The 15591-nt window shown below is 33.0% G+C and overlaps 1 protein-coding gene across 1 annotated transcript in view; it reads right to left on the bottom strand.

Moving 5' to 3' along the window:
• The window catches only part of LOC150099306 (suppressor of lurcher protein 1-like), a 222869-nt gene extending 217808 nt beyond the window's left edge, over positions 1-5061 (bottom strand). Inside the window, exon 1 of the mRNA XM_090403542.1 lies at positions 4902-5061. Within this exon, the coding sequence (XP_090259668.1) occupies positions 4902-5046 (145 nt within the window). The 5' untranslated portion in view covers positions 5047-5061. The remainder of the gene's footprint in view (positions 1-4901) is intronic.
• Positions 5062-15591: the final 10530 nt, after the last annotated feature.

Below are 15591 nucleotides of genomic sequence, written 5' to 3'. Positions count from 1 at the left end.
TATCTCTACTAACCATGCATGTCTTTGTGTTTTTGCCATTCCTGGAAAAACGCAAGGCTCTCCAAAAAAACTTGGTATCCTCATCTTCTATTCAACAAACTTTTCACTTATGCAACTCCTAACACTTTAGAAATCCCAATCCAGCACGACCATAGAATTTTGGTGTCACATTTGGATTTGGGGATAGTGCATCGAAAACTTCCTTTACAATTCTCGATGTTCTCCAGAAGAGGGTAATCCACTTAAATGGATAATAATAAAACATCTTTTTTTCTCTCTTTCTCTCTCTTTCACTCACACACATTCCCTCCAACCACTTTCTCATAGAGGCTCCGTTTCTGCATTGTGCTTTTTCTATAGATTTTTTTCACGGGCACTGCTTCACAGTATGGGCCACCCCCGTTATTTCCCTTTCTTCTAAGCATGTAAAAACGCGAACTGGTCACCATACATATGCAGCTCAGGTTCAAACTTATCGAACTAGCATCTCATCTCCTTCTTTCATTCCATCTCTCTCTCTTCTTTGGAACAGCCTTCTCCATATTATTTTCCCCAAAGACAACGACCTCCTAGTGGTTTCTTCTTCATATCAACTTTCCCACGCCTGCTGTTTGTTTTATAGGTTTTACGACCTCTCATGTTGTAGAGATTGATATGAAACACGTAAAAATATAAAATGTCCTTAATTAGTATTGATTTATAACTTTAACTCCAGCCTGACTGACAATAGAAGCAGCGATAGATTCTCACATATCTGATAGAAATATCTTCCTAAATCAAATGAACTGTTACGTTATATTAGAACAATATACTATACACAACAATGATTTATTTTTTTACGAGTATAACAAAATAAATACGTTGTTTTCATTTACACCACAAAGCAAAGTAATATAAACAAATATATCAGCATCCAGGAATTCTAGCAAACATAATAAAAAGTTCAAAACAAACGGTTTGTTCTTTCACACTGAAATATTATATGCATAACGGATGTTTATGGTTCCACTCCGTTCTCCCAACACAGTCTCTAACAATGCATAATTCAGCTGTTGCATATTTTACAGCAGAAAGAATGAAGATCATAAATGAAATCACTGACTGCTTCTTTTATATTACAAAGAGCGTGTTTGCAGCTAGAATTTGCCGTTTCCTCACTGTCTTTTTTGTACCTAAGTGATGCATACACTCACACCTGAGATTTCACATAAGAAAAGTAGCAATAATTGAAATCACTGGGAAATAGAATGATTTTTAATATAAAATTAATCAAGTAAATGTCATATAATTTTATATTATCATTATACAATGATCAATTCAATCAAAAATGTTTTAAATAAAAATAAATTCTAATCGTTAATAGCAAGTAACCCTTAATTTTAACTCTTCATTAGTTAAAAGAGATCAATGAATAAATCAAATCTCCATTGTTTTCATATTAAAAGAATAAGAATATTTAGCATCTTTTATCAAAGAAAAGGGAAACCTTGTGCATAAATCAAATCAGCTCGAGTGTATTATCACAATGAATTAATATTACGAGCGTGTAGCAAAGGAAAAGTATTCATAAATCATGAAGGGATACTCTCATGTATAAATCAAAATAGTCTTTTTTTAAAGTAAAAGGGGCGAACTATCCAGTTTCTATCATAAATGACCACCATCCATAAATCAAATCCGATTTGTGGGAAGTTAAGGATAGCGTCTCATAAATCAAAAATGTCTATGAAAAAAAAAAAAAAAATATTATAATCTCTCTGAGTCCTATACTAATATCATAACATTGGAAAAGATTAAAAAGTGGTTTTTTGAATTATGAATTATAAGCATAAATCAAGTCATCGTACTTTGTGTTAGGAAGAATAATACTACCAGTCTTTTGAATTACAAACACGGTATCTTATAAATTCGGCCGAAGTTCTGAAACAAGAACAATGCACGCATTTTAAGGCAGAATAATGAAAATAATAAATCAATCAAACCGTCCTTAATCTATGAAAGGTAATTGAGCAATGAAGAGAGGAAATCAAAGTTACCGCTTAGCGACCTAACGCCGAGAAGCAGCGAGCAACCCCCCACACGGATGGTGTGTTATGGCCAAGCTTTTCAAAATCAAAGCACGCCTTGGGTGTTTGACTGCATCGGCAACCAGAGCGAGTCGCGCGCGCGCGCGAATGTTTAACATCCACACTTTTCCCAACACTAATAATACGAAAGCGAAGCAGTTCAACATCTTCCCCCCCCCCACAACTCTTCCACACCGATCATGCATGATTAAATTACGTTTGCCCATGCTGTGCCCAACATTAAAGTTTGTTTTCATTATGAAGGCCTATCAAAGTCAAATAATGACGCGATACAACAAAATCTTTGCGTTTAATAAGGTTTCCCGTTCATTATTTATGCTTACAAACACGATAAACGAACTCCAGGAAACCTATAACCGACGTTGGCGCCACATAGCGGCCGAATGTTGAACTAACACATGTGAAAGGGAAACTGTGGATATTCTCATTATTCGCTCTCTTCCTCGTCTTTAGGAGGAGGGAAGGATAGGAGAAGTACTGGGATAATGAGATACACAAGTGGCCACGAAAGAAATGCTAAAGATATAAATAAAATACATTTCCGAGTGGGTTTTGTAAGTCGCCCAATTTTGCTCTGTTTCAAGTTAAAATTGGCTTGTGTATTCTTTACCCTCAAGAGTGTGGTCACATGACTTCGAGTTATTAAAACCCTCTTCCAGACTGGGGAAGGAGAAGCAGAATAATGGACCAAAATAATGATGTACCCAAAGCAAAATAGTAGCTGCAGGTAAACTAGGCCTAATGTGCTGATTCAGCATGTTTCGCTATTGAGTCACATCAGCAAACTTTATCGAACAAAGGAGCCTGTAAACAAAACAGGACCGCTTACTTTAGCGTCTGTTGGCGACACATTGGAGCTGGGGTTGAAAAGGGGTGGAGAGAAGACATACTTTATACTACAGTTATTGATATTTCGAGTTGCTTTAGGCTAAACAGTCCAAATATGTTTAAAAATATATTCATGATTAACCCTAATGTGTGTGTGTGTGTCAGATAATTCGAAGCCCATGCATTGTTTACAAACTTTCAATGAAGCTACACTTGACGTACGGGCTATGATTAATGAATTTTAGCTTGTTTACTTGTTATTAAAGTGTTCTGTTGAAACAAGAGATGTCTGCTGAGAGATACACGATCAAAGGGTTATATTATTAACAATTTGAGAACTAAAGAAACAATATTTATCGCTTCCGGCTTCCAACTAACCATAAAAGTCCTTTCATATATCATTATTAATGTCAAATTATGATTTATATAGCAGTTAATAATTTTTAGTTGTATATCGAGCTAATAATTTATTTCTTAGTTGTTAATTAAATAGAAAAACAAGGTTTGTTTGTTCGATCAGTCAACCTGGAGAATTATATATACATTAAAAATAATAAAGCAAAATTCATTGTTCGAAGAAAGGTTCGTATAATAATAAAAATGGCACGCAGTTGAACAAACACTCATTGTTCTAACAATTCAAATATACGTCTAACAATAGCACAAACGTCCATTTTTACAACAATTAAAATGCTGTAACAAGAGCACATAAAAACCATTTAGTTGATCAGACATCAAACTAAATAAATACTCTGAAAACTTGGGCAAAAGTTACGCAAATATTTTTTAAATTTATTTCTGAACTTACACCGGATATGGACATGATGGTTAACCACTAGTGCTTTAATGAATATTCTATCCTGTTTTACTTTTTTTTTTTTTTTAATCATTGACTTTAGTTTGCGTCCTAGTTTCTTTCTCCGATCAACATTATTAATGAAACCGAAAAGTTATGGATCAAATTTGACATGGCCACTTCTTACAACCGAGTTCCTCTCTCTCCTACAAAAACTGAATTTCTATGAATTTATATAAATGGACTTCAAAATCTTTCTTATAATGCAGTTGAAACGTCTAAAACTTGTACCGCATCACTTTATCTTCTTTGGATGTTCATCTCTACTTTGTAACTCGGCACAGACCAGTGGAAAGGATTTCTATCAACCTAACAAACTACATTCTTTTAGAATTACCACAGAAATGAGTATTTTAGAGTAGAAAAAACCTTATTATAAAAGAATATACAAATAACTATAATATAATTGTAGTGAAAAAAATTTACTTAAGTATTCAATGGAAAATAAATGTTAGGTTGGGCTTTTTTTTAAATTTTCTGAAGAAGGCTTGTGTCTTCGGTTAAATAAATGTTGATAAAAACTAGAAAATCATAAATATGTCATATAAAATGGATGGTTTTTTACCGTATAGCGTAATTTATATCACGTACCAACATCACGTCATTGTGATTGTTTATAATACGATTGTTGGTTTTTCAGAACAACACAAACGTTCCTCATCATCTTTTGTATTCCAATAAAACATTAATTAGATCTTCATAATTTTAAATATAATCACGTGTCAATGAGTCTGGATAATGTTCTTTCTTATATTGTTAATATTTCGACATTGTGATGTCATCAGGTTTTCCCACAACAATGGTTATTGAAATGACAATTATTGCGCATTGTTGGATACAAATAATACAATATTTTAATAGATAGATTCGTATAATTTAGATTTTTTTGTCTAATAAAATCTAAACGTCTATTTTTTTTTTTTTAAAGTGGAATTAAACATCGTAAGATGGATGCATTGGAAAAGACATGCAAATGAACAACTGCATCAGACATTGGTTAAAAAAAATCGACTTATTTGCCCTTTAAAACCAAGCATCGAATCGTTTCCCACATGGCTATTGTTAGAACTAATTTATCGGTGCTCATACGATACAAATACGAACTTATTCATGCTTATCGGGCCACTTACCGTCACTTCCACCCCTTTTTCTTCGCTCGACGCTTTCTCCTCCTGTCCATAGACCTACCATTACTAAGAGTAGGGCCGTACAAGCGCATGGCCTTATCGACTTCCTCAAACGCTGTACAATATTACTTTCGTAACACACAGACATCCTCCTGGCGGTAAAGATCACTGTACAACTCGCGCCAATATCTTGGAGACGACCGGACTCGTGAGCAAGAGGACGTGGCTTGCGACGCACAGACTCTGTCTACTGATTGTGATTGCCTTTTGCTCCGCCAGGTCAACAGAGTGAGTGAGAGACAGAAAGAGAGAGAGAGAGAGAGAATGAGGGAGGGAAGGAGAGAGAGAGAGAGAGAGAGAGACAGAGAGAGCACACGAGCCTGCGAGAAAAGCCTCGCGACACAGTAGAACGTGCTCTGATGAAGTTAGCTTTCTGCGCATGCGTACTTTTCCTATGGGCGCAGGCTTGCCTATCCACACAAGCAAAATTTTCTGTAATGGTACGGAACTTGAGTTGAAGGAAACTGCTAGGATATGTGGGGGGGGGAGAGTAAGACGGGGGGGGTGTTTAAAGTTGTCGCTGGAATGGTAACAGGAGAAGCATTTTAAAGACACGAAGTGTAATACTCGAGGGGGTTCATGGGTGTCGCGCGCTGTGGGAATGAGGCTTAAAACAATTTTTATGTTTTGGATGTCGCGATCAAAGTACATGAAATCGCTACGCGCTTTGGTGTTTGCTATTTTACTTCGTTTAAAGCCTTGTTGCACTCTAAATGTAAGAGCCAACAACGTCTACAAAATAATTGCTACTTTAAGAAAATCAACGTGTTTGCTAAAGAGACACGTCTGTAAGGGAGAAAGCCTGTGTGTGTGTGTGTGTGTGTGTGTGGTTTGCGTTGATACCTTGTTCACTGGCCCGATAGTTATTGGTTTCTGAGCACGCAATCGAACCGAGGTAGAGCAACACCCATCACGACATCCCACGCATACCGCAAGCTGAGAGATGTCGTTTTTTTTTTTTTTTTTCTTTCTTTCGTTCTCTGTTGATAGAAAAACAAATCCAATCCAATAATCATTCTATTAGCAGCTAACCTTCATTTTGACTCTTGCAATTGTAACAAAACTGTGTGTAGTTATCGGTATTTGTTGTACGGTAAACATTGCCAGATATCGCTTATTAATAATATCTGGTTGTTCGTAACTTGCCTATTTTAGAGTTCATTCATTATAAAATTTTCAATGAAATATAACAGAATAATATTTTTATTATTAACAATCTCTGTTAAAGCAGGATAACAGACAGAAATCTAGAGAACTACACAGGAATAAATTTGTTTGGCACAATATTAAAATTACGTACAGAAATGATTGAAAATATAATAAACAATCGATTGAAGTATCTGATGAGCAACATTGATTTTGAGAATCAACAATGAAAATCAACAATGGATGCAATATTTACATTAAATCATATATTGAAGCAATTATTGGAATATTGTAACCTCTTCATATGTGTTTTATTAAACCACAAAAAAAAAATAAGAAAAAAAGAGTGGCATATCTGGATGTGTTTACATCCTCCTCTCAAAGAATAAGTAAACAAACAAAAATAAGAATCTACAAAGGAATTGTCAGACGGTGTTGTAGCAGAAATACACGTAGCGACTACAAAAATTAGACAGATGAATCAATGAGACCATAGCGATGAAAACAAGAACAACTGAAGGTGTAACAAGGTTAATTGAGAATTCACAAATCAGACAAAATTGCAAAACACAGCCAATAAATGATTGGATCGAAAAACGGATTTAAAAATGATCAAGTCGTCTAGAAGATCCGGATTCGAAAGGGGAGTTACGGATGGAAGAAAACCCACGAGAAAATGAGGGGACAACTATACACGTTGTCCAGAAAAGTTAAGATATTCTATTATTAGAAGTATATGTATTCTACAAAGAAGAAAAGTTGTTATAAAGATAATTTGTTGGCATTTTAATTTTTTAAATAAAAATGAAGTTATATAAAAACTTATAAATCATAAAAATAGAAAAATGGATGGAATTTTTGATAATATTAAAGTTTTATTTAAAAAAAACACAATACACCAAGTTTTATAAGTATTAAGGCAATTAGATAAATTTCTGGTAAGAATACGACAGTCGTTATGGAATCGACCGTGGAATGCGGTGATTAATACCCTTGGAAGGTAATGGATGACAATGCTGTAGTCAATGAAGATGAAATTGGTATATGAAAAGCATTCTAGCTTCCCCCTTTAAGCCAGGACTTAAGGACAGCCGTTATATTTTTCTGTTGTAAGATGATCTGTTTATCCACCTTAGCAGACTATTCATTCATTTTTTTTTTCTTTTTGATTGCGTTGTGCAAGTAGAAGGATTAACTCGGTCAGCGAAGATCGTCGTCTAGACAGTTCCCAGTCCATTGTGAGCTCGAATCACTTAATATAATCTTCCTCCTTTTGTTTCTCTTGATTTTCAATTTTATAGCCGTTTACTATTTTATTTCCCAGTTGACATGCATTCGCTGAAATCGTCCTTGCTGGGTTGCGTGCCTTTATTCCCCACTTAAATCAAAATACCAGACCCGTATCCAAGCTTAGTTTTTTTCCAACAAATGTGACCATCCAGGAAATAAAACTGAGCAATGCCAAACATAATTCTGTCTCGTTTCCTGGAAGAAAGACCATGCCTCACTTATAATATTCCAGACTTCTTGGACTGACTTTCATATCTAGTCAATCATGTTCATAGCTTCTTCACCCTCCAAAAATTTTGCTTGGTATCCAATTCAGTTCTAAGTCATACTTCTCTTAACTCGAAAACATTAGGATAACCACCTAATAGCGTGTTGGGCCACCTTTGGCCGACACCGTTTGCAACCGTCAGACCATTGACTCCATTAGATCATAGAAGGTAGTATCCTAAGATATTCTGGACACCAATCAGTCAGAATAACATCCCAGAGGCCAGCGACCGAACGAGGCACAAGCATCTACCGGTGGATGTTGCGTGATTCTACCAACGTTGGATGATTGAAATCAGGAGGATTAGGTCAGTGCAGTGTTTATATACGGATTGCTTAGATATGTTTTTCGAATCATGAGATTTGTGACAAGTCTTTGCGTTGTCTTGCTGGAATCGTACAGATCCATCGAGCAACATTGTTACCATATAGAGAAATACTTGGTCCGACACAATCCCAGGTAAGGATTAGCGACCAAGGTGTATTCAATGAGGGATGAGAGAACCGATGGGAAGAACAATCTTTATACAATAATACCGTCATTAGTGGTCTGTAACAGGCTGGGTGGTCATAATATTTTGGCTAATGAATGTGTGTGTTATAATTATCATATTTTAGTTTCATATAAGTTGATTTAATAATAATGTATATAGTAAATTATTTAATAAAGATAATAGGAAGAAAATAATTATAAGTAAAATTAGATCTAATTGTAAAATTTTAATTAATTATGATATATTTTAATTTTTAAATCCTAATTATTCTATTTACTACAAAATAACTAGTTGTAAATTAATTTTAATTCAATAAAATTAATCAAATTAATGTTTAATTGAGAAAATTAATTTTTCTCACTTGAAGTTCTGTAACACACTGTCGTGCATTTAAGAGTTTATTCCAGTCTCAGATCATCGAGTCTCGGTAAGATTAAGCAGGTTTGCCTGTATGTGGAATGGAAAAACCTTACACCCTCCTCACGAGAAAGATTCCCTCCCCCCCTCAAAACAGCCAAACCGTCCTCGACAACACACGCAGATGTACAGGCATAAACACTTGTCCTTAAGAGATGCAACAGATTTGCAACGATTGCCTGTTTTTATTCTCACCATTCGGATTTTTATTTGTTCATTTGAGAACTTTTTTTGTCTGATAGTTATCTAGCAGTATCGTTTATTTCTTATTACCTATCCTTTTTTTTTTTTTTTTTCAATTGTAGTCTATACACTCAGTTAACGTATTATAGATTCTGCAACCTTTTGCGTGTGTGTGGGTGTTGATATTTGAAAAAAAAAAAAGTGATGTAAAACTTGTTAATCCTTCAAAGGCAAATATATTAACAATGGGAGCTTGACACATTTGGTAACTATGGCAACGATAGTTTGTGTATGAATACTTATTGTTCATATCGAAGTTAACCTGATTTTGATGTTCTTTCCCATTCTGCATGGAAAAATACGCGCGTCCCGTCCAAACTACATTTCAGCAGGTGTTAAAAAAGGGATTCAACTTAATCAGTTTTTTTTTTATTTTTCTTTCTATCCAATGAAAAGAAAATAAATTGCGATTCTACTGTACACAGAAAGAACTAATTAGCATCCGGATACATGACGAATAAGGAAATATTGACAACTTTCAATTTTGAAACCGAACTCCCAATAATAATGTTTACTTTGCGAAATAATCATTTATTTATTTATTTTTAAATTCGTCGTGAATAAATTAAAATTTTATCGTATTTTTAACACTGTTATCAGCATCTTAATTAGTTCACAATTCCAAACTATTTGCGTCTTCAAGATGAGATGAATTAAGAAATAAAAGATCAATTTCGGAAACTTGAACTCGCAATCTAGTAAAATACATAAAGATTCTTAATCCTAGCAATTAATCGCATTAAAGATAATTAAGTTTCAAAACTTAGCCAATTTTCGCAGCTTTATGCATTTGTAGTTGAAGATCGCATAAAAGCATTTGTTAATGAACGATTGCTTTCATGCCCCCCCCTCCTCCCCTGCTCCCAATAGCGACTTGGGAATGGTCAGTACTACTTAGCAACAGATTTCAACGTTTGAGTACTTCAATAATAGAATATGCTCAAAAGAAATCCACTTTTTCGGATATCATTAGCTGTTGCTAAGCAACGGATCTGTATTTGAATACATAAAATGAACATTTTATTCAAAAGTACTTTTACGAATGCAACTGTTGCTAGGCAACTCAATTTTCATTGTTTAAATATTTAATCCCTTAGCAAAACATAGCAACGGTATGGATGTTTGGATTAGGTAGTTTGTAACATTTTTTTTTTTTTTTTTGACGAATAAACACACGAAAATCTGGCAACCAACACACACACACTCATTAGATGAATAAGGAAATTTGTGGTGTGGTTACATTTTCGACCATCTGTCTTGTTGTAAAGTGAGCCATTTCATATGGTATATAAAAGGGCAAACTTTGTGCCTCTAACAAATTCATTCAAATAACTGATAGCGATCCCTGAGTAAGTGGTAGCACCTGGTTCACAGAGACTTGGAAAACCTCGATCAATACCGATCTGGCGATAACAATTTCAGCCTCTCTCTCTCTCTCTCTCTCTCTATCTATCTATCTTTCTCTCTCTCTCTCTCGTATGCCAATGTTGCTGTCTCTGATTTCGATCTATTGATGTATTTGCCCTCGTTTTTCTATAGCAAAACGACTTTAAGTTAAGGATGCCAATTTTTGCCTTCCTCAAAAAAAAAAAAAAAAAAAAAAAAAAAGAAAGAAAGAAAGAATAATCAAGGAACCTCGATTATAAATTATGTCTCAACAATTTTATTGCGATTCATCATTTCCGGGGTGTTTAACTATTAATAATCCTCTCCCACTAGTCTTGTAGTGACCTAAGCTTAAGCAAGAGGGCGCTACTGATTTTTCCTTATCACCTTTTTTTTAAATGAAATAAATTATCCTTTCGCATTTTAATCCCAATATAATCTTCCAAACTAAACAGGCTTTATTTTATCCTTTTCATTACATTATAGGATTACATTTAGCGAAGACGTTGAACACATTCTTCGAAAGGTAATTAATTTCTCGAAATATTTTGCAAGCAAAAGTTTGTGAACGAAATAAGTCTGGGATCAAAGTAAACATTTGGGGGGTAAAATTAATGAAAGCAATTGACAGACGGTCTTAAACTAAGGCTCCCATTTACCTATGATGATATTAGTTTTAACCATTTGCTATTAAAAATAGTATAATCACTGCACGAAGTAATCAGAAATGGATGAGAACTGCGATATTCGTTTTAATCAGGTAACATGATTTTGTAGTGCGATTAAGGCTTACTTACTTCTATATTTATTAAACAGACCCACTCAGACACGTCCTATGATTTATTCATCAGCATCCAGTTCGTTGTACCTCATATAAAGTTGGAAATATGAACGGAATTCTTGTAGTCGTTCTTCTATATTAAAAATGGTCTTTTAAGCCATCAATACGCGTTGATTTTTTTTTTTTAATTTCGTTACTCAGTGCATTATATTTTTTCATTTGATTTATTGTACTTCTATATAAGTCATTGCATATTTTAGTGAATACATTTATTTTATTTGTACTTATCTGACTTTATCTTGTTAGCGCCTCTGTAGCGCAATTGGAAGAACGACGGTACATTGCGCCCTTCGATTGGAATAGGCCTAAGTTCGATTCTCGTCGCGACGGGAGGAATCTTTATCTGGTCGATTTCAATCGATGCTGAGTTAGCCGATCTCATACGGAGGTAGCAGGGTTTTTTCTCCCGGAAACTTGGGTTTTTCATCCCGCATACATACAAATCGGCCCTTCAGAACACACGCAATTTACAGACAAAAATTACTAGTTGTGTTGGAGGTGGGCGGTAGATGGCGTTGATTCGTAGTAGAGGTAAGGTGTAGAGACAGTTGAAGATGTCCTCCCGCGATGAGTCTTCGGACTCCTTGGAGGTATCAGGAATAATAATAATAATTCGATTAGTTTATTTCTATTCAGTTTAATTTACTTGTTATTTAGCTTAATTTGAATTTTTTTGAACTATTTTTGAATTATTGTATATTACTGTTGGTTGATTTATATTATTTAACATTTATATCATTTCATGGATGGTGTTTAATTGACGGTTGTTTTTTTATTATTTATTTGATTTTATGCTTTACTTTGCTGTTTTATTTATTTATTTGCCGTTTTTATTGTTTCATTTTTCGTATCATATTTTATTTGCTTTCTGATTTCACGTTTTATTGATTTTTTTGCAATCAATTCATTTTAATAGTCCTTATAAGGATAAGGACTGGCTTAAAGGGGCGAAGCAAGAATGCTTTTCATCTTCCCCGTTATCTGTAGAGGACAGTGTAGGGATAAGGTGTTATTGAGCTATTAAAGCTCTGATCATGGCAGGAGGGTAACAGCAATAGCCGAGCCTCAGTTAGAACTTCATTGGCTACAGCATTGCCATCCATTACCCTCCAAGGGTATTGGATTGAATGAATCAATCAACCTCAATTCATTTTTCATTCGTTTAGTTTGTTTTATATTTATATTATTTATTTCTCTGATTGGTTTATCTTATATGTTATATTATTTATTTGTTTAATTGGATTATTTTATAAATAAAATTACTCTATAACTTATTTTATTTGACATTTTTATTTATTTTATTCTATATATATCATATTTTGATGATTTTATTTGTATTTCGCTGTTTTTGTTTATTTCATGTATTTGATTATTTTGTTACATTTGTAATATAATTTATTCAATTGTTTTGTATTTGTTAGACGATTATATTTACTATTTAATTATTTTTCTATTTGATTTAATTTTTGATTATTAATTTTGATTTAAGTTGATCAAATTTAATGATTTGATAAAATGATAAACAGCAAATTGAATTAATTTGCTATTTGATTTATTTCACTAGTACTATTTTCGATTAATTATCTTTTATTTGCTATTTTAAGTGTTTTTTTTTTTTTGGTTTATTTTAATGCTTTTTTTATTTAATTATAATTACAAATTAAATTTCCACCAAATATGAAAATTCGCATAAAATTTGATTTATTCATTTATTTGATTGTTTTATTTTTATTTGTTAAGTCATTTATTTGTTGTTTAATTATCTGTTTATTTCATTTCCCACTTAATTATCTTCCATTTGATTAATTTATTGCCTATTTGATTTATTCTAATGCCTCTCTCTCTCTATTAAATATCTTTTATTTGACTTTTTGATTTATTTTTATATTTATACATATATTTACTTATTTATACATTCATATTTATCAAAATATACGTGTTTATATTTATTTCTATATTTTGATTTTATTTTATTGATTAAGTTCTATTTATTTAATTTATTTCATTTAATTCACCTAAATAAATAAATAAATTTGTTAAGTATGGAATTTCGCTTTAAAAGGATAAGACAATTTTAAATATTTCCAATAAATAAAAATAATGTTACTTAAATTTTTCATAAAATATAAATATTAATTACAATCATTAGCACTAACAGGTCAAAGAAAACAGGAAACTATCTAGAAATGGATTGGGCTAAATATTTCGCTTATGCAAAATATATATCAAATGCACGATCCAAAAATTATAAATTATATTATCTTGAATGAGAACGCAAAATAAGCCCTTTTTTTTTGCTGCAACAACTGTTAAAGCAACCCTTCCAACACTCGTATGCCTATATTTCGCTTCAACAATACTCCCAAGTGTTGTAAATGGCAATCATTAACGACACAATGTTGGGGGGGGGGGTAAGTAATGCATATTCGTTACTTGTTGAGAATGGAGCGGCGGGGGGGGGGAATCTTGAATAAATGCTCAATGAGGAATTTTCTACATTTATGGAATACAAATGAGGTACTTTTCACTAAATCCCACGCTTCCTGCACATCTAGAAAGATTTATACTTTTTAAAAGAATGGTGTATTTACTCCCAGAACAATTACCCACACGATCCTTTATGAATATGGAATGCCAAAGAAAATAGCACAAAGGATACGTACGAAAGTCTTCACAAGTGCACAATTTCACTTGGCTTGTCTCATAAAGATAATTTATAATATTAGAATTACGTTTTTGAAGGGCTTTTGTCGCTGTAGGGTATTAGTTAAGACACACATTATTAGCTATAGTACCATGTCATTTGTTTGCTCAGCTTAGAAGAACAATAAATTATTTCTTAGTGGAAAGAATTAAATGTAGAAATAAGGTAGTGCTGTAACTACAATAAAATTCAGTCTTTATTACTCATCTCGCATGTTGGAAAATTGGGATTTAAAGGAGTATCTGAAAGGATGACAAGATCAATAATCCTTCTCGCTTCTCAAAGAAATAATTATTTGTTATGTAACTTGAAATCTATGCACTAAGAGAGCAGACTAAAGTGATTTCACTTTTCGTACTAGAGGGCACTTCAGTCGAGTAGAATAATAACGAAGTATAGAGGGCAGTAGTAAGCACAAAGGAAAGAGTGTTTGTTGGTTACATTTCTAAATAAATCTTGTAGTTTATAATTAAATATTAGCAGCACTGAGTAAACAAAATATACATCGTTTCTCTATTTGAAAATCAGATGGCGCTTATAATAATTATAATATAATAACAAACTTTTTTTTTTCTTTTCAACTTTAATTATATGAAATATTTAAAACTGTACTACTATATTTTTAGAATTTAAAAAATCTACTCAAAATAAAATTAAAATTTTAAAAGAAAATCAAATATTTTTAAATTTAATATTATTTTATAGACAAATTAATTACAATTTTCAAGTAATTTTATTATGCCATAGAAAATTTATTTATTATTATCAAACAAATTTAATAAATATACATAACATAATATTTATTAATAAATATAATAATTATTTTAAAAATATTATAATAACTTAAAAAAGAATTTATTTTCAAACGTTTCTAAATTAATATTAAAGCTTTTATTTTAGACAATCTAAATATTTTAATTTTAGGTTGTTTACGATAAAAAAAATTAAAATTATTCAAATATAATAAATGCAAATAACATGAATTAATTAGTAGACTTCCACGAAGTAAAGAACTCGTCGAAGGAGGTCATACATCACCCACACCAGCTGTCACACCTTCTCTTAAACTCATTCACACTATCTGCTCTGAGCGAGAAAAATCTAGTTCTCGCCCCTTTCTTAACTACACTCAAAAACTTCTACGGATGCCCTTGTCATCTTCCCTCATGGAAATAAGGGAAGATGACATCTGCACTCCCGTACTCTCAATCTAACATCGTAATCTACGATCCATAATCCGAATATAATCTTTGTAACTCTTTTTGCGCCCTTTCCGCAGCTTCTTTATCATTTTGAGACCCAGGAGACCAAATCTGCGCACAGTATTCCACAAGGCTCTTACATGTGAATTTTCATTTCAACATCGCAATTATGTTCTGAGTTTTATTTGCAATCTTTCCGCTATGGCTCAGGAACTTCAACTTCCTATCCTTCATAACTGCTACATCTCTAGCCTCATCAGTTTCTCCACCAACATAATAAGTCGTTTGAATCTCATCTCGTCATGCCAGAGTGTATGCATAACTTAACTAACACTGAATTGATAGTTATATTTGCCCACCGTTCTAGCCTATTCAAATCATTCTGCAAGTGCTGCATATCAGTAGCATCCCTGATTGTCTTGGTTATCTTTGCGTCATCAGCCAACCATTGAAAATCTGCTATGAGATTTATTCCAATGGCACCTTTAACTCTTTATCCAATGTAGTGGTAGTAATGCGCCATGTTAAATACACCAGGTTTGATAGGTCTTAGAGAAGTGCGCACTCATTAATTGAAGATTCGCATCTGCGTCTGACACAAAGGTAGTGTCTACATTCACGAAAGTTATTCTTCCGTATTCAT

This window comes from Typopeltis vanoorti, chromosome 14 (genome assembly GCF_054136105.1).
Source record: "Typopeltis vanoorti isolate ZY-2024b chromosome 14, IOZ_Tvanoo_1.0, whole genome shotgun sequence".
NCBI classification, from domain to species: domain Eukaryota; kingdom Metazoa; phylum Arthropoda; class Arachnida; order Uropygi; family Thelyphonidae; genus Typopeltis; species Typopeltis vanoorti.
The sequence above is the reverse complement of the archived record's forward strand: the minus strand, read 5'-3'. Positions and strand labels throughout refer to the sequence as shown.